Below are 22,400 nucleotides of genomic sequence, written 5' to 3'. Positions count from 1 at the left end.
ACAATATATGGATCTTGTATTAATGTGGTTGTTCTTAATGATAATCATTATGTAATATTGATTGACATTTTGTATAATAATTTTTTTTAATAGTTGAGTTTGAGAAGAATATATTTCCTAAATATCTTTCATTTTTTGTCTATATTTGAATTTTTATTTACGTTACAATGTTTATACAAATGTTAAATTAATTATTGTAAAAAAGAGTAATAATGGGTAGGTAGACTTATGACTGGACACACCAATTTTTCTTTAAAAATGGAATATGTAAACTTGTCTGGTATAATTTTGGACACTAGTTACTAAATGTGAATTTTTTATTTTTGTTTACTTAATTTTTTGAAGATAATTACAAAAAAAAAACCTATTAATAAGGTTAATCTGGAAAAAAAAATTATTAAGTATCAATAATATTTAAAAAAAATTAATAAAAATTGTTAAAAATTAAATTTAATAGATGTTTTCCAAATTTCTATTAAAATTTTAAAAATTTTAATAGAAATTATAAATTTTTAACTAAATTGTAAATGAATTAACGTGGATATTTTGAAGAAAATTTTCATAAAACTTATAAAGAAAAATAAAATAAAAAATCATGAATATTATAGAAATTATAATTGTTTTCATCTTATAGCCAAATTTCCTATCTATATGCTATAACAATGAAAAGTTCGCCGAAATTTTAGGATATTTGCAATAATTTAAATTATGTCCAAAGGTCTGAAGCACGACAAAAACATCATGAGTCATGATTATATATCAATTTATAGTTAATTAAAGAGGCCACTTTAGTTATAGAAAGAATGTTGGAAATTAATTAAAGAGACCACTTGTGTGGAAATTAATCCAACGTATCAAAAGAATGTTTGACCAGCTTTAGAAAAGTGTGTTGGGAAAAAACGCCATTCATTATTCATAGGCATTTAGTATATTATATTGCATACCATTGAATTACTCCGGTAGTACTGAAACATGCACCAACTTTTTGGAAGTTTCTTAAAAATGTTTTAGTGACAATAACAAATAAACAAAAGCAACAGTTAATTCTATTGTTACTTATATCCAAAATATATAATATATTAATTCTTCAATTTTATTCTATTTTTATGTTATTTAATCTAATATATGTCATAAAATTTACGAACGTAGAAAAAATGAAAATCAGAGTATGGAGCACGACAAAGACATCATAAGTAAAGATTTTATAACAATTTATAGTTAATTAAAGAGACCACTTTACTTATAGCTATATGGAAATTAATCTAACCTATCAAAAGAATGTTGAGTAGTTTTAGAAATATGTGTTGGAAAAAAATGCCCATTCATTATTCACAGGCATATAGTATATTATAATGCATACCATTGCATAGTGGTTTTGTATATAAGTAGAACACTGCTAGCTGATACGTAGCTTTGTGCCTCTCAAATTGCCCACAATGACAATTACACCAGTAGTATTCTTCCAATGGCTTTTGTTATTGTTACCCATTTCTTCCATCTTTCTAAGCATCGATATATATGCTGTGTCAGGCCAATGTCTTAGCGACCAGCAAACTCTGATGACCCGATTGAAGAACAGCCTCGAATTCCCAAACAACTCCGATTGGGCTTTAGAGTCCGATTGCTGTGTCTGGGAAGGTGTAACTTGCCATGAGGGTCGTGTCATTGGTCTTGACCTTCGCAGCAATTCTTGGCATCTAACTAACATCTCAACCATCTTTGACCTCAAATACCTTGAGAGCCTTGATTTGTCTTATGAACAATATGCCGATGATATCCCTTCGAGGATTGGTGAACTAACAAATTTAAGATATTTGAACTTTTCAGGATCAGCTGATCATACTTTCCGCCAAGTCCCAAAAGAGATGTCACTGCTAACAAAGTTGGTGACTCTTGATTTGTCAAGCACCAGTTATGTGGATCCACAGAAACCATTGACGAAAGCAGATTTGGCTTTCTTGATTCAGAACCTCACACAACTTGAGGAATTATATCTTGATGGCGTGGATGTTTCAATAAGTGGAAATGAGTTGTCCAAGATACTATCAACCTCAGTGCCAAATCTACGAGAGTTGAGCATGTCCGTGTGTCGTATTTCTGGGCCTATTGATCAGTCCCTTTTGGAGCTTCAATATTTGGCAATGATTAATCTTGAAGGTAATGATTTAAATGCTACATTTCCAGGCTTCATTTCCAATTTTTCAAGTTTGAGTTCGTTGCATCTCAGTTCTTGCGGCTTGAGTGGAGTGGTTCCCAAAGAAATCTTCCAGGTACCAACACTGCGTGCTCTTGACATATCTTTTAACCAATTGCTTCAGGGTTCTTTACCAGAGTTTTCGAATAACAATTCTCTCCAGAGTTTGGTCATTTCCAATTGTCATTTTCATGGAACGCTTCCAAACTCTATAGTAAATCTCACCCAACTCGTTTATCTGGATTTATCATTTAACAACTTCACCGGTCCAATTCCATCCTTGTCGAAGTACCTGACTAAGATAGATCTCTGTCAAAATCATTTTATTGGCGGAATTCCTTCTTTTAGAATGCCAAAGAACTTGACTCAAATAAACTTGTCCGCTAATAATTTAAGCGGTGAAATTCCATCATCACACTTAGAAGGCCTGTTAAATCTTGTTGAAATTGACTTGAGTCATAATTCTCTCAGTGGAAGTATTCCTTCATCTTTGTTTGCACCTTCTTTATTGCAAAAGGTTTTTCTTTCTTACAACCAACTTAATGGTAAGATTCCTGAGTATCCAAATGCATCTTCCTCAGGTTTGGACACCCTCGATTTGAGTCACAACAACCTACAAGGGTCCATTCCAAAATCCATCTTTGAACTTGGAAATCTTAAGACCTTTCAACTTTCTTCAAACAATCTCAACGGCACCATACAGGGACGAAGGTTTCGACGTCTTGGCAAACTTGAAGATGTTGATCTCTCATACAACAACCTGTCCCTGAGCTTTAGTGGCTCTAATTCTTTATTGCAATTCCCTCCTACTCTTGGCAAGTTAAAACTAGCTTCTTGCAATCTGAAAGTATTCCCAATGCTAAGCAAAAGTTTTAATCTAGAAACTTTGGACCTTTCTAGGAACCAAATTGATGGCTTGATACCAAATTGGATTTCGGATTTGGAAATTCTTTTATATTTGAACCTTTCATTTAATCAACTGGAGGGCATACAAGAACCTTTCGTTTTCCCAGCTCTTCTTCTCATCCTTGATTTACATTTTAACATGCTGCAAGGGAAGCTCCCTATTTTACCGCCCATTGCTTATTTTATAGACTTATCTAATAATAATTTTACATCTTCCATTCCTGTACATCGGTAGTCAAATTCTCTATGCTTATTTCTTATCTTTTTCAAACAACAGTCTTAGTGGAGATATACCTGAGTCCATATGCTCGATAGGATTAGAAGCTCTTGATTTGTCCAACAACGGTCTAAGTGGCAGACTACCAGCATGTATTCCTGAAATGGCCGGTCAATACCTTTGGATTTTGAATTTACGAGACAACAATTTGAGCAACTCAATTCCTGATACATTTCCAGTTAATTGTACGATGAAGGTGCTACATCTCTATGGAAATTCAATACAAGGAGGGGTTCCTACATCTCTAACTCATTGTACTAAATTAAAGATTTTAGATCTTGGCAATAACTATATCTCTGACCATTTTCCTTCCTTCTTGATGAATATATCTACCATGGTAATCCTCATTTTGCGATCCAACCATTTCCATGGACACACTGGGTGTCTGAACACCAACAAAACTTGGGTAAGCTTTCAGATGTTCGACATATCTCTGAACAACTTTAGCGGAGAACTACCAAGACAATGTTTAAGGAAATGGAATACTATGACCGAGGAATCAGCATCCAATGAACTACTCTTTTATTTTAACTTTCCAGAGTTTGTCACTCATTATGATGTTTCGCCAGATTTTCAAGATAAAGTGACAACTACCTTGAAAGGTCTAGAGTTGGAATTGGTGAAGATGATGACTGCCTTCAACACCATAGACCTTTCAAGTAATAATTTCAGTGGACCAATTCCTGAAGAATTTGGACAGCTTGAATCAGTTTATAGCCTCAACTTCTCCAACAATGGTTTCACAGGAAAAATCCCATCTTCTTTAGGAAACTTGAAGGAATTGGAATCCTTGGACCTCTCACATAACCATCTAAGTGGCACAATTCCAACATCCCTTGCAAACCTTAATTTCCTCTCATTCTTAAACCTCTCATACAATCAACTTGTTGGGAAAATTCCGACCAGTACTCAACTTCAGTCCTTTCCATCAAATTCCTTCATAGGTAATAAAGGACTCCATGGACCTCCGTTAACAGGAAGTTACACGAACCGAGTGCCAACTCCCTCACGGGATCCAAACCATTTAAGTTTTGAAACCGACCACAAAATTGAATGGAATATCATAATTGTTGAAGCTGGATTTATTACGGGGTTTGGAATTGTGGTTGCCCCACTGATATTTTGCAAGAGATGGAGGAGATCTTATTTCCAACATGTTGAGGACATGGCTTTCAGAATCATCCCTGTTTGTCTTCTCAGAAAATGGTTGTCGTGGAAGAAGGCTTTGGAAAATAAGAGGCGAAGGCATTAGCTAGTGGTGACTGGTGAGTCAACTGTCGTTCTTTTCCGTTGAGTGTAATGCAGGTTCCATATCTATTATCTATGCTAGTACTAATCAGTATTCATGATATCTTCTTATTCCTGGTTATTTTGGTCATATGCCCATTATTCTTATTATTATTTTAATTTTTATTTTACAGTTCGAATTAAATTGGAAAACTTGTTTAGTAAAATGTTTTCAAGATTGTTATTAAGAAATTTTGAAAATAGCAAAGAAAAGAAAATTTAAACCAAAAATATGATTTGGGGGTGGTATTACTCTAATTAAGCTGTTAATTGCTAATAACTAGAATTTTTTTATGTTTAATAAGGAATTGATGGAGCACGGATTTCGTGAAGAAGATGCTGTGTTGCTGTTTCAAGATGAGTGCTTCCTCGTTTTGCTTTTTGATCGCCTGAGAGCTTTTGTTTTAAATTCTGCCTTTAAATAAATGTGCTTTGTCTATTCAGATAATGTTAGCAACTTAGTCACTCAAAAGTGTGTTATAGCTGTCCTAAGGCTTGTATAAAAAGCTTCGTCCTGTTCATGTTGAAGCATACCTGATTTTATGCCGTCTTCTCCGTCTTGAAGAAGACCTTATTTTATGCCATTGTGAAACTCTTTAGCTTTTCTTAAGCATGTTTTGATTAACGAACCAGTGAGTGTGAGATTTTGTTTTTTGATTGTCATAATGGGAATTCTTAATATCTACTAATACCTGTTGTCAAAGTACCACGATATAGCTAACCAGAATAAGAGTTGTCACAGAGATTAGTGTCGTATAAGCCTGATAGATTTAGACTTATGCCTTCCACAATATATTGCACGTTGACTACGAAGTTAGTATTAGAAATCACATTTTAATCGACATAATAATTCTATTGTAAGGGTAGATAGTCAAAAGAATTGTCCAAAAGCATCATATGGTATACCAAGTTATTTATCATTTGTTTAAATTTAGTTACATTTATTTTTTTATAAATTAACTTATCCACATTTAAATTATATTAATACATTAAACAATCAATGATATGTGTATACTTAGTAAATAACTTTATAAACTAAATAGTCTAAGTAGTATAACAGAATCAAAATCAAGAAGTGAAAACAAAATATATATTGTATATATACTGTAAGTGAATAAGGAGATAATTTTGAGATTATCAAAAAAATCATAGATTGGGATCTAGAACTAAAATAATGATAAAAAAGAAGAAGATAAGCCATGCATGGTAATTTTCGACGGAGAGACATAAACTACAAATAATGTGCGCCAACTTCAAAAATTTACTTAAAAATGGTTTAGCTAGACATAACAAATAATAATAACAATAATAATAATGATGATGATACAGAACAGTTAATCATATTATGTTTCACTACTATAATTAAACAACAAATATAGTTTAGGGGCCGCTAAGTGCTAATTATAGTTTTGTTAAATTGCCATAATCCAGATCCACGACAATGTAGCTAATCTCTGAATAAACATTATCATGGAGATTTGTTTCATGTGAGACTTTGTGAGATCCAGATGTTCGCCTTCGACAATACTACACATAGACTACAAAGTCATAAAATCATATTTTAATCGATACATAATAATTATAATGCAAAGGTTTTCACACATTATAATCAAAAAATATTCACCAAAAAAACAGAATCAAAAAGTAAAAACAAAATATATATCGTATTTACATATAAAAGAAGTGAATTGTGAGAAAACCTTGAGATTGTCAAAAAAGATACTTGATCAAGATCTGAAACTAAAATGTTTTGAATATTCGAATTAAAAATTTGAAAACTTGGTTGGTAAAATGTTTTCAAGATTGTCATAAAGAAAAAAAATTTGTATTTTTATTTGAAAATAATAAAGAAAAAAAGAATTTTCAACCAATATGATTTGAGGGCGGTGTTCCAAATTAAGTTGTTAATTGCTAATATTAAATTTTTTTTATATTTAATAAGGAATTGAAGAAGAGTGGATTTGGCGACGAAGAAGCTGTGTTGCCATTTCAAGACGAGTGCTTCCTCCTTTTGCTTTTAGACGACTGAAGTGAAAAGCTTTTGTCTTAAATTTTGCCTTCAGATAAAACGTTGCGTTTTGTTTATTTAGCTTATGTTAGCCAGTCATTCAAAAGTTTGTATTAGCTGTCCTTAATTATAAATAATTACAAAAAATAATTAAATGTGCCTGATTTTAGGCCGTCTTCTTCGTGTTTAGGCAGACCTTATTTTATGCCATTGTTGAATTCTTTAGCTTTTCTTAAGCTTCCTTTGATTAATGAACCAGTGGCTTGTAGATTTCGTTTTTTGATTGTCATTATGGTAATTCTTATCTATTTTGAGAGTTCCTACGTCAGGGATCCACTCAATATCTACTATTACCTGTTGTCAAAATACTAGATGACTATTTTAAAAACAAATTATGTATTGTTATGAAATAAATAGTTACTAAGTTTCTGCATGCAATGAGGACTTCATATTTAGTTGGATCAAATTAGATCTTTACTAATATGAAAATCAGCCTAAAAAATACAATAAAAAAATAAACCCTAGGCTGGGATGATACCAAGACAAGACATTCTGCACCTCAACCCACATCAAAACGCCAAGCTAGATAAGCAATACATGAAGGCTCCCTAAATGGCCATTTCCATTTTCCAAACCTATCATTCCAGCCGCAATTTCTAACTCTCACTCCATATCATCTACAACTCATTAAAATAAAAAACATAAATACCATATGCAATGTAATAAGCCATAAAATATGCTAATGTTCATAAACTCATTTGAAATGTCGAATAGTAAAAGTGATGGTCTTCGAATAAGTACAGTAAATTTTCCATTGCCAAACAAAATCAATGGACAAACCTATGATGGTCAAACTCACTTCTTGTCTTCCTTCTCAGCTTCTGCTGCCTTCTTCAATCTGGCACCGATATGACGTTTGTTCACCCGCTCAACACGGAGTTTGTCATATGCCTTGAATGATTTCAACTCATCAGTAACCTTCACAAGCTCAACCGCAGGCCTCTCACGCACTATAGGCATGAATGTACCCTGGACCTGAGTGGCATTGGCCAGTTCCTCCGGAGCAGAATCACCAGCCTGAAGCAAAAAATGAGTATAAAAGAGTTAATTGAGATATATCCAGCACACAACCAACTAATTTTTTTATAAATCAAATTTTAAACCATTAATATTACCTTGAATTTTCGAGCACGCCTTGGGAAGACAACTAATTTCGCCTTATACGTTTTAAGCCTCTGGACATTAGCTTGAAGGCCCTCCAAAGATCGGTTTTTTCGGCGATGATCGACTGATATTCCAATTGTAGGTGCAAGCTTCTTTGGAATGCCCGCAGCCTGGTTATCAAATAGAGGATTGCCAATGAAGTTGTTAACCATCACACCATATCAGATGTCTCATAGCCAACATACTAAAACATGGAGCAATTGTAACAACAAATGGAATTTAAAGCAAAACTTAGAAGAAGTATTTGTAGTCCATATGAAATAAACACGAGCACAAAAACCCACCTTCAACTCTTCCAGACTGAATCCCCTGCCAGCCCTAACTTTCATGTTATACTTTAATGTCTGGCCATGAACAACTGGGCGCAAAGGTCCAGCTGTAGGTCGGGGAAAAATCTTCACTGCCTTCTTCTGCCGAGCTGGTAATGGTTTTAGAAAATAAAAGTATTACATCATGCAGATTGCAATGAGAATATTCCAAACAAAACAATCAGAATGTGAGACCTAAAAGTGAAAAGATGAAGATAACTTCTACAGGGGAGAAAAGGCTAGCCACTAACCAGTTCTTCTTCTGGCTTTCCGGGCTGGCTGATTGAACCAAGTCCTGACATAATTCTGCCAATGTTTCTTAAAGTGCCCATTTGGGATAACATTGTTGTGCTTAACCATGGCTTACCTATAAAATGCTGGCATCAAAGAGAAACTTCTTTCAATTCTTTGCAGACATCAACTTTTAACAACATGAAACAAAACTTCAACATAATACTATACTATAAATCAACAGGTATTTTGCTGCATACCACTCAATGCATATAAAAAATCTCATCTCACTTACTGGGCCCAAGTGCACGATCAATTAGAATAAAGTAAAGGAAAATCATGTTACTACTACTATCATGAACGCTGTTCCTGAGCCAGTATTTTAATGGCAATGGGCAACTAGGATTTGGATTAATCAAGCATTTGCAAACATGATTTATGGAAATTTAACAGAAAGGAAAGAACGAAAATACTACCAAAGATTATCAAAGAGTATATCCATTTTCAGCAAGCTTCAGCACTCAAAATCACAAGTCTAACAGAATTAAAACTATAGCACGCTGAGCAAACAAAAAAATAGTGAAAATGACATGGCATGAAACTTGCAAGTGCCGTTGTTTATAAAAATTTGTTCGAGTAACATATATTTTATTATATTTGATCCCACTTATATTTTCATGCGAAAATCATTCCTATTCTTATGCCACAGTATCGCTTTGCATCCAAAATTTAGTACAAAAAGTTGGGAGTCTACTATATTAATGATTATAGCAATTAAAAAAGAAAAACAGTACACCGTATCAGATGGTAAATACGAAAAAAAAGAAAAGCCTCAGGTAAACTGGGAAGCAGAGGACTAAAATCTTATGAATCATAAACAGCACTATAATAAAGACGAACCATCAGTCCTACTCTGAAAGAAAATGAGAATACTAAAAACAAAGAAAGACCAACAACAGACAACAACGAAATACCTACATTGCGCAATGAAGCAAGGAATTAGTCAAATTAAAAAGTGCCCATCTTAAGAAATTGGAATAGAAATACTCTTCTAAAATCAAGTTATAAACTTATAATCCCAAACGAGCTCAGTAAAGAAAACCTTTTTTTTTTTATTTTGCAGAAAAAAAATATAATAAAAAACATAAAATAAATCTTCAAAGTTCCAAGTAACGACGTGAAACGATACCGAAAATTTCGTGATGGTGGAAACTTACAGTTGCCGCCGGCTACCACCTCCGCCAAGCAAATGAATTGAGGACGACCCTGCCGCAGACTCCGTTGGCGTTTCGAGAGAGTATATATAAGACATGAGAATGGTGGCAGCCAGAAACCTAGTATCCTTTCATATGGGCCGGGCCGGTCCGAGTCGGATCTCATACCAATTCGCAAAACGTTTTACTTTATTTTTTTTCCTTCAAAATTTGTAAAGCTTTATTCAAATAAAATTTAAGAGAGAGGCGGAAAGAATTTCACGTTTATATATATATATTTTTTTTATTTATGTAATTTTTCCTTTTTTTTTTTTTTTTTTGTGGGAAGAATTTCATCTTCTTCCCTAATAGGCAGTAACTTAGTAATTAGCATCAAATTCATATTTTAAAAGATAATATTAGGTTTCAATTTGTCATATTTTCTGAATTGATTAAGAATAAAATTGGCATATCTTGAATCCCCAATCCTAAGATTAAAAAGACAAATAAATTAAAAAAAAAAAAAGGATTTTGTTTTCTACTGTCTTATTAACAATCCGTTTTTCCTTGAGAACTGTTTATCCATTGGTTTCTCTTGGATAAAAGTGGTAGAACAGCATTAAAAAATATAAAATTAATATTAAAAAAAAGGGAAAAAAAAAAGTGTGAAACAGGTGCTATTTTTGGGCTTTGTTATAAATAATGATGATATCAACAGTCCCTCACCTTGAACCATTTGCCAAACACTTTTTTCTTTTTTCAAAAAACATTTGCCAAACACATCGACTATAAATACATTTCTTAGTTTTGTATAAACGTATGGTTAGGACTAGATTACAAGTTGAGTGGTGTTCTGGACAGTGATACCTCCCTATAACAAGTAATATAAACAGTGTTAATTTTAATTACGGCACAGATAAAAGATAGGTGAAATGTGATCTAACAATGAAAAATAACCATTGGTTATATTCCCTGATATTTTTCATTTTATTAATATTATTATGTAAAATATAAACCACATATTTCACGACCAACCAAATTCAAAATCATAGTCATAAGACAAAACAACATTTGGAAAATTGTTCGTGGAATAATGGCACCATTATTGCGTATACCTAACGGGTTGGAAAGACTTTGGACACTTCAACTTGTCTCTGACGTATCAAAGTCAAACTGGATTGGAAAGACTTCAACAAAGTCATGCTTACGGGTCTTTTAAACTCTGAAGCCTCCTGAATCCACAATTTATTTCACCAACTGATCGTTTTAATATTCGTATATGTGCGTGGTCTCTTAACAAAAATAGCTGTAAATGGGAAATCCAGTAGCGTTTTCGTTTCTTTTCATGATAATACCATTATACGCAATTTTAGTTACCATAGAACTACAAGTTGTTTCTGGTCAATGTCTTAGTGATCAGCAATCTTTGTTGCTGCAGTTGAAGAACAACCTCAAATTCAATTCAACTGGATCGAAAAAGTTGATGCAATGGAATCAAAGTTCGGATTGCTGCACATGGGAAGGTGTAACCTGCGAGGAGGGACGTGTCACTGGTCTCAATCTGAGCAATGAATTAATCTCGGGCGGAATATTTGAGAATTCTAGTCTCTTCAGTCTCCAATATCTCAGAAGCCTGGATTTGTCTTACAATAACCTCAACTCTACGATCCCATCAAGGATAGGTAACCTTACAAATTTAAATGTTCTGAATTTCTCAAATTCTGGCTTTGATGGGCAAATCCCAAAAGAGATATCAAGTCTTACAAGGTTATTTGTTCTTGATTTATCTACCTTCTCCTACTTAAGCCTCTCTTCGTTGAAACTTGGGAACCCAAATTTGATGATGCTGGTTCAGAATCTCATACAACTTCAGGAACTATATCTTGATGGTGTGAATATATCGGCAGCAGGAAATGAATGGGGTCAGGCTTTATCATCTTCATTGACTAGTCTGCGAGTGCTGAGCTTGTCCAACTGTTATGTTTCTGGCCCTATTGATCACTCGCTTCTGAAGCTTCATTCTTTGTCAGTGATTCGACTGGATAACAACAATTTGTCTGCACGGTTTCCGGAATATTTTACAAAATTCTCAAATTTGACTTCTTTGCATCTCAGTTCGTGCGGGTTGCATGGGACATTTCCCAAAGAGATCTTCAAGGTACCAACACTAAGGAATCTTGACATATCGTTCAATAAATTACTCGAGGGTTCTTTTCCTGAATTTCCTCCAGAGAGTGCTCTTCAAAGTCTAGTAATTGCCTCCACCAATTTCTCAGGCCACTTACCAGCTTCTATTGGCAATCTTAAGCAGTTGTCCAGATTAGACCTTAGCTATTGTCATTTCCACGGAAAACTTCCAACTTCTATGTCTAATCTCACCGAGCTGGTTTATCTGGATTTATCAGTTAACAACTTCACTGGTCCAATCCCTTCTTTTAGCATGTCCAGGAACTTGTCCAAAATACAACTCTCGCAAAATGGCTTCACCGGTGCAATTTCATCATCTCGTTGGGAAGGCCTCTTGAACCTTGTAGACATTGACCTGAGAAATAATTCCCTCAGTGGAAGTATCATTCCATCTCTGTTTTCCCTTCCATTGCTCCAAAAGATTCAACTCTCCAACAATCAATTTGATGGTCCAGTTCTTGTGTTTCCAAATGCATCTTCCACAGTATTGGATACACTTGATTTGAGTAGCAACAATCTTCAAGGTCCTATTCCATTGTCTATATTTAAATTCAAAAATCTGAGCATCCTCTCACTTTCTTCTAACAATTTCAATGGTACCATTCCGTTGGATAGTATTCTGAGTCTTGCCAATCTTATAAGTCTTGACCTTTCATACAACAACTTGTCTGTAAATGCAAGTGTTAATGACCCTACTCTGTCTTCCTTTTCCAATATCAGCACATTAAAACTTGCTTCTTGCAAACTCAGAATATTTCCTTACCTAAAGAACCAATCTAAACTAGTTTATTTGGACCTTTCACAAAACCAAATTCATGGGGAGATACCTAATTGGATTTGGGCAGTTGGGAATGGTTCTCTTTCCTATCTGAATCTTTCCTATAATCATTTGGAGAGCATGCAAGAGCCTTATTTTGTGCCTAATCTTTTTGTCCTCGACCTACATTTTAACCATCTCCGAGGAAAAATTCCCGTTCTACCTCCATCTGCTAGCTATATAGATTTGTCTAGCAATAAGTTAACATCTTCCATTCCAACTGACATTGGTAGGAACCTCTGGTTCACTACTTTCTTTTCCCTCTCAAACAATAGCCTTACAGGAATTATACCCGAATCGCTATGCAATGCGAGTTACCTGCAAGTTCTTGATTTGGCAAGGAACAATTTAAGTGGTAGAATACCAGCTTGTGTGTCTCAAATGAGCCAGACTCTTGGAGTACTGAATCTACGAAAGAACAACTTCAATGGCACAATACCTGATGCATTTCCAGTTAATTGTGCTCTAGAGACTCTGGATCTGAGTGAAAATTTGATAGAAGGGAAGGTTCCAGAAAAACTAGTCAATTGCAAGAAATTAGAGGTTTTAAACCTTGGGAACAATAAGATCATTGACAATTATCCATGCCAGTTGAAGAAGATATCCACCGTGCGAGTCCTTGTTTTGCGGTCTAACAAATTTCATGGCCCTATTGGATGTCCCCATATCAATGGAACCTGGAAGAACCTTCAAATTGTTGACCTAGCTCACAACAATTTTAGTGGTGAATTACCAGGAAAATACTTAACAAACTGGCAGGGAATGATTGCTGGAGAAGATGATGTCCAATCAAAGCTGAAGCACCTAACGTTCCAGTTTTTTCAACTGAGTACATCGCGATATTATCAGAACGCAGTGACAGTTACTATGAAAGGTCTAGATGTAGAGCTGGTGAAGATCCTAACTCTTTTTACCTCCATTGACTTTTCGAACAACCATTTCCAGGGACCAATACCAAAAGAATTAGGACAGCTCCAATCACTTTTCCTCCTCAACTTGTCCCAGAATGCTCTCACAGGCGAAATCCCAACATCTTTAGGCAACTTGCGGCAGCTTGAGTCTTTAGACTTCTCCAGCAACAATTTGATTGGTAACATTCCAATTGAGCTTGCAAATCTTACTTTCCTTTCATATCTGAACCTCTCCAATAATCAACTGGTTGGGCCAATCCCAATGGGTACTCAGATTCAATCATTTTCGGGAGATTCCTTTGGAGGAAATAAAGGACTCTGCGGTCCTCCATTGACGAGAAAGTGCAGCAACTCCAGCAAGTTAGGAGATGCAGAAGAAGAAGAAGTTGAGTTTGATTGGATGTTCATATACGCTGGAATTGGGTTCGTAGTCGGAGCTGGAGATATGATAGCTCTCCTAATGTTTTGGGAGAAAGGGAGTATTTGGTTGGACATTATGACTGACAAAATTCTTATTGTTGTTCTTCCAATGCTGGGTTTTATATAATATTGTCCAAACTCTCATATAAGATTGCCACTTCGTCATTCACTTTCATGTCAGAAATTCTGAGAGCAAAACAGAGAGCAATAATCAGGCAATCAGCTTTGGGATTTTTAGGACAATTTCCTTACAAAAATAAAATTATTAAACAGCTTATGTTGGTATATATACTTTTTTTGAATTTCTAATGTCCAACACATTAAGGAGAACTAATTAATAAAAGACTTTTGGAAGCTAAGTACATATCGTTTGAGGGACTGTGTGTTGTTACTTCATTGTTTTGATTGGATTCGACAAAGATTCATGAGGTAAAAAACTAATTTATAAACTAATTGCTATTTTAAATGGATAAAGAAAAACTTTATGGAGGCTTAGTTTTCTAGACATACTTGTTAGAGCAGGTTGTTGGTGCACTTCCAGTTGAAGAAGATCTAATCCAATTTACCTGCAAAAAAGACCAAAGATCTCTCACCCTTGGAGGGTTTGAAGCCAATGATTAAGTCAGAATTGTAAGAATTCTTATGTTTAATATTAATTAATTTTTAGATTGCCAACCTTTGCAAGCTGCATTAATGGGTGGTTTGTCTCCCATTCTTTCCTGGCTTTTCATGTCCAAGGCGGTTTTAAAGTTTTTCAAGGTGGTTCTGTGAGCTTCTCGATCTTTTTCTTGACCGCTGCTCTTTGTTGTTCCCACATGCTACTACAGTCATATATGGCTGGGAATGCTTGCACTTTTATTCACTTCTATACATCAGTTTATATCCTCATGGTATTTTGGGATTTCCCTTCATACTTGGGCCATTTTACATTAACAGGCTTCGAAGTGTTGCTTTTATGGGCTCGGCCCAATGTCATGATAATTTTATTAAACAACTTGGCAATATATTTCTCACTCCTATAAATATTTTCAGTACAACTGGATATGAAATAATAATAATAATAATAATAATAAAACTGGATTAGGAAAAGCTGAGTGATGCTACCGATCCGTTTTTTTGTTTTTTTTTCGGCTATGCCCCCTGGCATCCCCTTCCCCCCAAGACTCGAACCCAGCGAACTATAACACATTACTAAAGCAAACTATGGCCGTACGATTAAAGCAAACTATAACACATACTAAATAGCACTATTGCAAAAATAATTAATAAAAATATATTTTATAATTTTACATCTTATTTTACGAAAGGTGGTTGGCTCAAAAAGGAAAATAGATAATTAATTTTTTATACAGCTAGCCTAACATACAATATCAAAAATTAACAATAAAAATATATATATTATTTAGATTTAACTAGCATATACCAAAATCAATAACTTTTTTAAGAAAGTTCCTCTTATTTAAAGAAATTAAAAAAAAAAAAAAAGATTAATCTTCTTCAGCTATGTGACTGGCAATCATATGTTTCTACTGGTCTCCATAAACAACATAGTTATAAAATATTTGCTAGTAACTTCTTTTGTTTTGTTATACCATAAATTAGAATCTATTTTTCCGATTTTCTTTATTTATTTTTACAATTGTTTTGATTTTATTTTTTTTTTGGTTGTTTTTGGTCCGTATGTTCTTTTTTTTTTTTTTCCTATAAAAAATTAAAATGAATCCTAAGAAATAATTAGATGAATTTGAAAAAAAAGAAGTAGAGAGCTTAATACAATCTTAAAATTTAGACTTAGTTGATTATTAGTAGTTTTATATTTCTGCTTTTAAATGGATGAAGGTAGTTAAAAAAGGAAGAAGAAGGAGAAGAAAGAGGCACCTTTTTAAATTAAAATCTTAAGAATGTCAGTAGTCATTTGTTGCATTTTTAATATATATATATATATATATATTGGTCATAATCAATGTCCTGCTGGATTAATATATTACAACCTAGATTATGCATTGATCAGAACATTAATTTTTCTTTCCTGTGGAATAAGATCCGAATATTACATCGGAAATTGTTTTTTTTTTTTTAAAAAAAAAAAAAAACAGAAAGTCATATGGAAATGATTTCCTAAAATATATCCCTGTGCAAAACAAATCAAATTTAAGTATTAAAAATGGGAAACTTTGAATCTCTTTTATTTATTTATTTACATTCCAAACTAAAAATAATCCTTTTATAGATCTATTTCGTATTGATATTCGATTATTTTAACGATACTCTTAGATAAATTTGAAAAAAAAAAAATTGAAGACATTAGAAAAACTTGTTGGCAAAAGGATAAGAGGAACAAATATTATTTTTGGGCTTTGTTTTCTAAATGACGCTGATGTTAACAGTAATCACATATAGAACCATTTGCTGAAGACATTGAGGAAACGCAAACAAACATTTCTTTAAAGGTAAGATGACATTTGATTTTTTCTTTTTTCTTTTTTTTAATCTTTAGGGCATCTATTAGTGCATTGTTCAATTGTTTGTTAGAATAATTTCATCGGTATCCTCTGTTTAGCATACTTAGCTAACTACCAGCTAACTACCATATGGAATTTAAGATTGGAAGTAGTTTTAAAATTTATCAGTTGTTTTCATCATTACTAAATACAATTAATTGGTTTTTTTTTTTTTTTTTTTTTTATCATATTTGTAGGACCAATTGATGATGTTCAAACTAGCGGTAAAAAGACTTTGGACCAATCGAAGTCATCAAGGGTTGTCAAAGTCTAACGGAAGCAGCCAAGAAGTGGGTTTTGTTCATTTTTTTCTTACCCGTGCCTACAAAGTCATGCTGAGTGTGTCTTAAGCTTCCTCAATAAACAGTTTTATTAAACCAACTGGTCGGTTTTATATTGTATATTATTGAGGGTAAAATAAATCACTTCTATTATATTAGAGATTTATACAAAACAACTATATGAACGCAGCATAAAACATTCATACATGCAGCCGAACCCACACACATGATAATCCCTGGGACACTAACACATAGACACCTAGCATTATTTACTAACTCTAACAGAGCTCTCTCTCGAGGAGCCTACTGTACTCAATTTAGTAGCTCAGATTACATGGCAGCCTCGCTTCCCTTATATAGCATGCCCATGTCGGTTGCTAAACTCACTCAAACCTTCTGGATTTCTCTTCAAAATCGGTGCAAAGCTTACATATTTTCTTCATCAATTCCAAAGATTTACTTGCTGTCCAAATATATAATTCTAAAAATCAAAGTCAATGTTGAATATCCTTCGTATATGTGTGCAGTCGCTTAATAAACATAGCTGCAAATGAGAAACCCAGTAGTGTTTTCGTTTCTTTCCATGATACCTATGCCATTTTAGTCACCATGGAAATATAAGTTGTTTCTGGTCACTGTCTGAGTGACCAGCAATATTTGTTGCTGCATTGAAGAGCAACCTCAAATTAGATCCTACTGCATCGAAAAAGCTGGTTCAATGGAATCAAAGTTCCGATTGCTGTTGCTGGGGAGGTGTAAGCTGCCAAGAGAAGGCACATGTAGTTGGTCTAAAACTGAGCAACGAATCAATCTCCGGTGGAATATTTGAAAATTCAAGCCTCTACAATCTTCAATATCTTAAGCAGCCTGGATTTGTCTTAGAATGACTTCAAGTCTGCACCTAGGATTGGTAACCTCACAAACTCTAGTGTTTTGAATTTCTCTAATGCTGGTTTTGAGGGACAAATTCCAAAAGGGCTATCACGTCTGACCAGGTTGGTCACTCTTGATTCGTCAAAGAGATTTCATGTCCTACTATCAGCCTTATTATCTGGAACTTGAGAATCCAAACTTCAGGATGTTGGTTCAGAATCTCACACAACTTGAAAACTATATCTTGACGGTTTGAATATATGGGCAAGTAGGAATGACTGGTGTCAGGCTTTATCATCTTCATTGCCTAATCTGCTAGTGCTGAGCCTGTCCAACTACCATGTATCTGTCCCTATTCATTACTCACTTCTGAAGCTTCATTCTTTGTCAGTGATTCGACTCGATGGCAACCGTTTGTCTGCTCCTGTTCCTGGATTTTTTGCAAATTTCACAAATTTAACTTCCTTGGGTCTTACTGAGTGCAAGTTGAATGGAACATTTCCCAAAAAGATCTTTCAGGTACCAACACTAAGGACTCTTGACATATCATTAAATAAATTACTCGATGGTTCTTTTCCAGAATTTCCTCTGGAGGGTGCTTCAAAGTCTAGTAATTGGCTCCACCAGTTTGTCACACAATTTACCAGCATTTACCATCTTAAGCAGTTGTTTAGATTAGACCTTAGCTATTGCGGTTTCAATGGAACACTTCCAACTTCTATTACTAGGCTTACCCAGCTGGTTTATCTGGATTTATCATTAACTTCACAGGTCCAATCCCATCTTTTAATATGTCCAGGAACTTGACCCGGTAACTAACTTTCTCATAATGGCTTCAGCGATGCATTTCCAACGTCTCACTCTGAAGGCCTTTTGAACCTTGTAGAAATTGACTTTCGGAATAATTTCCTTAATGGAAGTATCCCTCCAACTCTGTTTTCCCTTCCATCACTGCAAAAGATTCAACTCTCCGACAATCAACTTAGCTGTCCAGTTCTTGAGTCCCAAAATGCGCATTCCTTAGTATTATAGATACGCTTGATTTGAGTAGGAACAATCTACAAGGTCCTGTTCCGATGTCTATCTTTCAACTCGGAAAACTTAGCTCCCTCTCACTCTCTTCTAACAATTTCAGCGGCACTGTTCAGCTGGATATGATTCAAAGTCTTGTCAATCTTACTGATCTTGACCTTTCACACAACAGGTTGTCCATCACTGCAAATGTTAATTAGCCTGCCATGTCTTTTCTAAATATTAGGATATTAAAACTTGCTTCTTGTAATCTTAAAGTATTTCCTTACCTAAACCAGTCTAAAGCACTTCATTTGGGCCTTTCAGACAATCAGATCTATGGGTTGATACCCAATTGGATTTGGAAAGTTGGGAATTGTTCACTTCCTATCCGAATCTTTCCCATAATTATCTAGAGAGGATTCAAGAACCTTATTCTCCTCCTCATCTCAGTGTCCATGGCCTACATGATAACAACCTGCAAGGGAAGATTTCCATTCTACCACCATTTGCTAGCTATATAGATTTCTCTAGCAATAATTTTAAATCTTCCATTCTAACTGACATTGGTAAGAATCTCTGGTTCCATGCTTTCTTTTCCCTCCTAAACAATACACTTACAGAAGTTATACCTGAATCGATATGCAATGCAAGTTACCTGCAACTTCTTGATTTGTCTAGCAACAAGTTAAGTGGCAGAAATACAAGCATGTGTATCTGAAATGAGCCAGCCTCTTGGAGTACTAAATCTAAAAAGAACAACGTCAGTGGCACAATACCTGATGCATTTCTAATTAATTGTGCATTACAGACCGTGTATCTCAATGAAAATTTGATAGAAGGAAAGGTTCCAAAATCTCTATATAATTGCACTACATTGAAGTATACCTGGCAATTCGTGTTCGTGGGTCGTGTTCGTGTCAACCCGTTTAATAATCGTGTCAAAAATGCCTAACCCAAACACGACCCATTTATTAATCGTGTCATATACCTAAAACACTAACCCGACCTGTTTATAAATAGGTCAACACGACACGATCCATTTAACACGATTATTTTAACGGGTCGTGTTGACCTATTAACCCGTTAATCTGAAATTGACCTATTAACCCGAAAACTAACCTATTAACTCGAAAATTAACCTATTAACCCGAAAAATTTTTTTATTTTTTTATATTTTTATGTTTTTGTTTTATTAAATATGTATTTTTTGTTTTTAAAAAATTAATAATAGAAAATTATTTTTATAATATTTTTTAGTTATTAAATATTATATTAGTGACAAAATATTAATTTAAAATTAAATTTAAATGGGTTGTAATAGGTGTATAATCGTGTCGGGTTGAAACTGATACGTTTAATAAATGGGTCGTAACGGGTCAATTTCGAGTTAAACAAGTCAACCCGAAAATGATACGATTAATAATCGTGTTAAACGGGTTGACCCGATTATGATCCGAATCCATTTATAATGAACCCAAACCCATTTATTCCGTGTCGTTTTCGAGTCGTGTCACCATGTCATGACCCAAATTACAAGTCTACATTGAAGGTTTTAAAACCTTGTGAACAATAAGATGATTGACAGATTTCCGTGCCAGTTGAAAAGCATGCCATGTTGTGAGTCCTTGTTTAGCCATCCAACAAATTTCATGGTCAAATTGGATTATCAATTTCAATGGAACCTGAAAAATGCTTCAGATTATCAACCTAGTCATAACAATTTTAGTGGTGAACTACCAGGACAATTCTTAACAAAATGGCAGGGAATGATTAATGGTGAAGATGAAGATCAATCAAAGCTTAAGCACCTCCAGTTTCAGTTTCTTCAAGTAATCCCATCGCTACATTATCAGAACACAACGACAGTTACTTTGAAAGGTTCAGAGATAGAGCTGGTGAAGATCCTAACTCTGTTCACCTCCATTGACCTTTTCATGCAACAAGTTCAAGGGACTAATACCAGAAGAATTGGGACAGCTCCAGTCACTTTATTTCCTCAACTTGTCCCATAATGCTCTCAAAGGCCACATCCCATCATCATTAGGCAACTTGCTCCAACTTGAGGCTTTAGACCTCTCCAGAAACAGTCTTGAGTGGCAAAATTCCAAATGAGCCTGCAAAACTTACTTTCCTTTCATTCCTGAACCTCTCATATAATCAACTGGTAGGGAAGATCCCATCGGGTAATCAGATACAAACATTTATAGCAGATTCCTTTGCAGGAAATAAAGGACTGTGTGGTCCTCCTTTGATGCAAATGTGCAACATTCCCAACAAGCTACCAGATGCAAAAACAAATGTTGTATCAGAAGAAGATGAGTTTGATTGGCTGTCCACTGGGTTTATAGTCGGATTTGGAGATGTTGTAGCTTTCCTACTGTTTTGGGTGAAAGGGAGAAGTTGGTTGGACAATATGACTAACAAAATTCGTTTGGTTGCTCTTCCAATGCTGGGTTTTGTTTGATAAAAATTATGTTGTAATATTTTCCAATTCTTATCTGAGATTGCTACTTCGTCATTCTCTTTCAAGTCAGAAATTCTAACAGCAAAATAGAGAGTAATAACCAGGCAATCAGCTTTGGATTAAACCTTTTTGAATTAGCATGTACGTACTTTTTTCAATTTCTATAGTCCAACCCATTGAGGATAAAATTAATGACTGGCATTTTAGAAGCTAATGAAACAAAATTCCAGTACATATTATCGATTTGGGGACGGTGTGTTGTTACTTCCTTGTTTTGATCGGATTCAACAAAGATTCATGGGGTAAAAACTAATTTATGAGCCAATTGACATTTAAATGGATAAAGGAAAAGAAACTTTTTGGGGAGACCCGACTCCAATTTACCTACAAACAAGACCAAAGAATTCTTATGCTTAATATTAGTTAATTTTGAGATTGCCTACCTTTTTATACTACCTCCTGACGATTCTACAGCACAATCTAAGGTGGTTTGTCTCCCATTCTTTCCTAGATGTTCATATCCAAGGCGGTTTTGCAGTTTGTTTTTTTTTCCCCTTCAAGATGCTTTGGTGGCCTTGACCGCTGATCTTCGTTGTGGAAAAATTTCTAGTACTCCCGGAGTACCAAACAGATGGCTACCCCTGTCATTGGTTAATTGACATCTGTTTATGTTTGCCACATCAGCTATCTTACTAAACTGTTGTGAAAACGTTACCTTCTTCCTTCCAATTGCTCTGTTATTTCCATTCTTTTTATATCTAGCCCATTTTAGATTAACGGGCGTCAAAGTACTGCTTTTATGGGCTCCGCCCAACGTGATGACAATAATAATTATGGCAACTGTAATCACACATTGAATCATTTGTTAAACACCTTGATGATGAATATTGGATAAGAGATGCCATGGATCCTACTTAACAAGTGTTTAAAGTGTTAATTTTACATCATTGAAAAAGATAGCTGAAATGTGATCTAACGGCCAAAAATATCCATTTTTTTATTGATTAAAATATATATATATATATATATATATATATAGTCATATTTAGAACCATTTAATTATTTTCACATTAAATATTTTTTTTAACTTTTAAATTACATAAAAAATTAAATTTCAAAATATCAAATATAAATTTATTGACTTATTAAAATTTTATTTAAAAAAATAAATTTTATATGATTTTAATAATTAATAAATATAATTTAAAATTTTAATTTTCACTAAAATCCACTAATAAAAAAATTATAACATTAAATTTAATATTAAAAGTATGATTTAAAGATTTATAAATTATTGAATCAAT

At 34.2% G+C, this 22,400-nt stretch overlaps 4 protein-coding genes across 5 annotated transcripts; 3 read left to right on the top strand and 1 right to left on the bottom strand.

The window, feature by feature from the left end:
* Positions 1 to 1,436: 1,436 nt before the first annotated feature.
* Positions 1,437 to 4,629, top strand: LOC125418885 (receptor-like protein 33). The gene is made up of 2 exons (XM_048463581.1): positions 1,437 to 3,331; positions 3,378 to 4,629. The coding sequence occupies exons 1-2, from the start codon at positions 1,437 to 1,439 to the stop codon at positions 4,627 to 4,629; spliced, it is 3,147 nt and encodes a 1,048-aa protein (XP_048319538.1).
* Positions 4,630 to 7,395: 2,766 nt separating this feature from the next.
* On the bottom strand, positions 7,396 to 9,805 carry LOC107431231 (large ribosomal subunit protein eL13z). Of its 2 annotated transcripts, none has more exons than XM_016042119.4 (5): positions 9,653 to 9,805; positions 8,456 to 8,581; positions 8,181 to 8,314; positions 7,848 to 8,006; positions 7,396 to 7,749 (listed from the first exon to the last, which is right to left on the bottom strand). In XM_016042119.4, the coding sequence occupies exons 2-5, from the start codon at positions 8,562 to 8,564 to the stop codon at positions 7,528 to 7,530; spliced, it is 624 nt and encodes a 207-aa protein (XP_015897605.3). In that variant the 5' UTR covers positions 8,565 to 8,581; positions 9,653 to 9,805; the 3' UTR covers positions 7,396 to 7,527. The 2 variants fall into 2 exon arrangements, with proteins under 2 accessions (XP_015897605.3, XP_048320644.2); XM_048464687.2 differs by having other exon boundaries at positions 9,625 to 9,760.
* Positions 9,806 to 11,177: 1,372 nt separating this feature from the next.
* Positions 11,178 to 14,250, top strand: LOC112493460 (receptor-like protein 33). The gene is made up of 2 exons (XM_060818535.1): positions 11,178 to 11,310; positions 11,435 to 14,250. The coding sequence occupies exon 2, from the start codon at positions 11,469 to 11,471 to the stop codon at positions 14,088 to 14,090; it is 2,622 nt and encodes an 873-aa protein (XP_060674518.1). The 5' UTR covers positions 11,178 to 11,310; positions 11,435 to 11,468; the 3' UTR covers positions 14,091 to 14,250.
* Positions 14,251 to 15,792: 1,542 nt separating this feature from the next.
* Positions 15,793 to 21,096, top strand: LOC112493330 (receptor-like protein 35). Its single transcript, XM_048463582.2, has 6 exons — positions 15,793 to 15,802; positions 17,397 to 17,524; positions 17,628 to 17,740; positions 17,891 to 18,389; positions 20,396 to 20,614; positions 20,704 to 21,096. The coding sequence occupies exons 1-6, from the start codon at positions 15,793 to 15,795 to the stop codon at positions 21,094 to 21,096; spliced, it is 1,362 nt and encodes a 453-aa protein (XP_048319539.2).
* Positions 21,097 to 22,400: the final 1,304 nt, after the last annotated feature.

Source organism: Ziziphus jujuba, chromosome 6, assembly GCF_031755915.1.
Source record: "Ziziphus jujuba cultivar Dongzao chromosome 6, ASM3175591v1".
NCBI classification, from domain to species: domain Eukaryota; kingdom Viridiplantae; phylum Streptophyta; class Magnoliopsida; order Rosales; family Rhamnaceae; genus Ziziphus; species Ziziphus jujuba.
The sequence above is the reverse complement of the archived record's forward strand: the minus strand, read 5'-3'. Positions and strand labels throughout refer to the sequence as shown.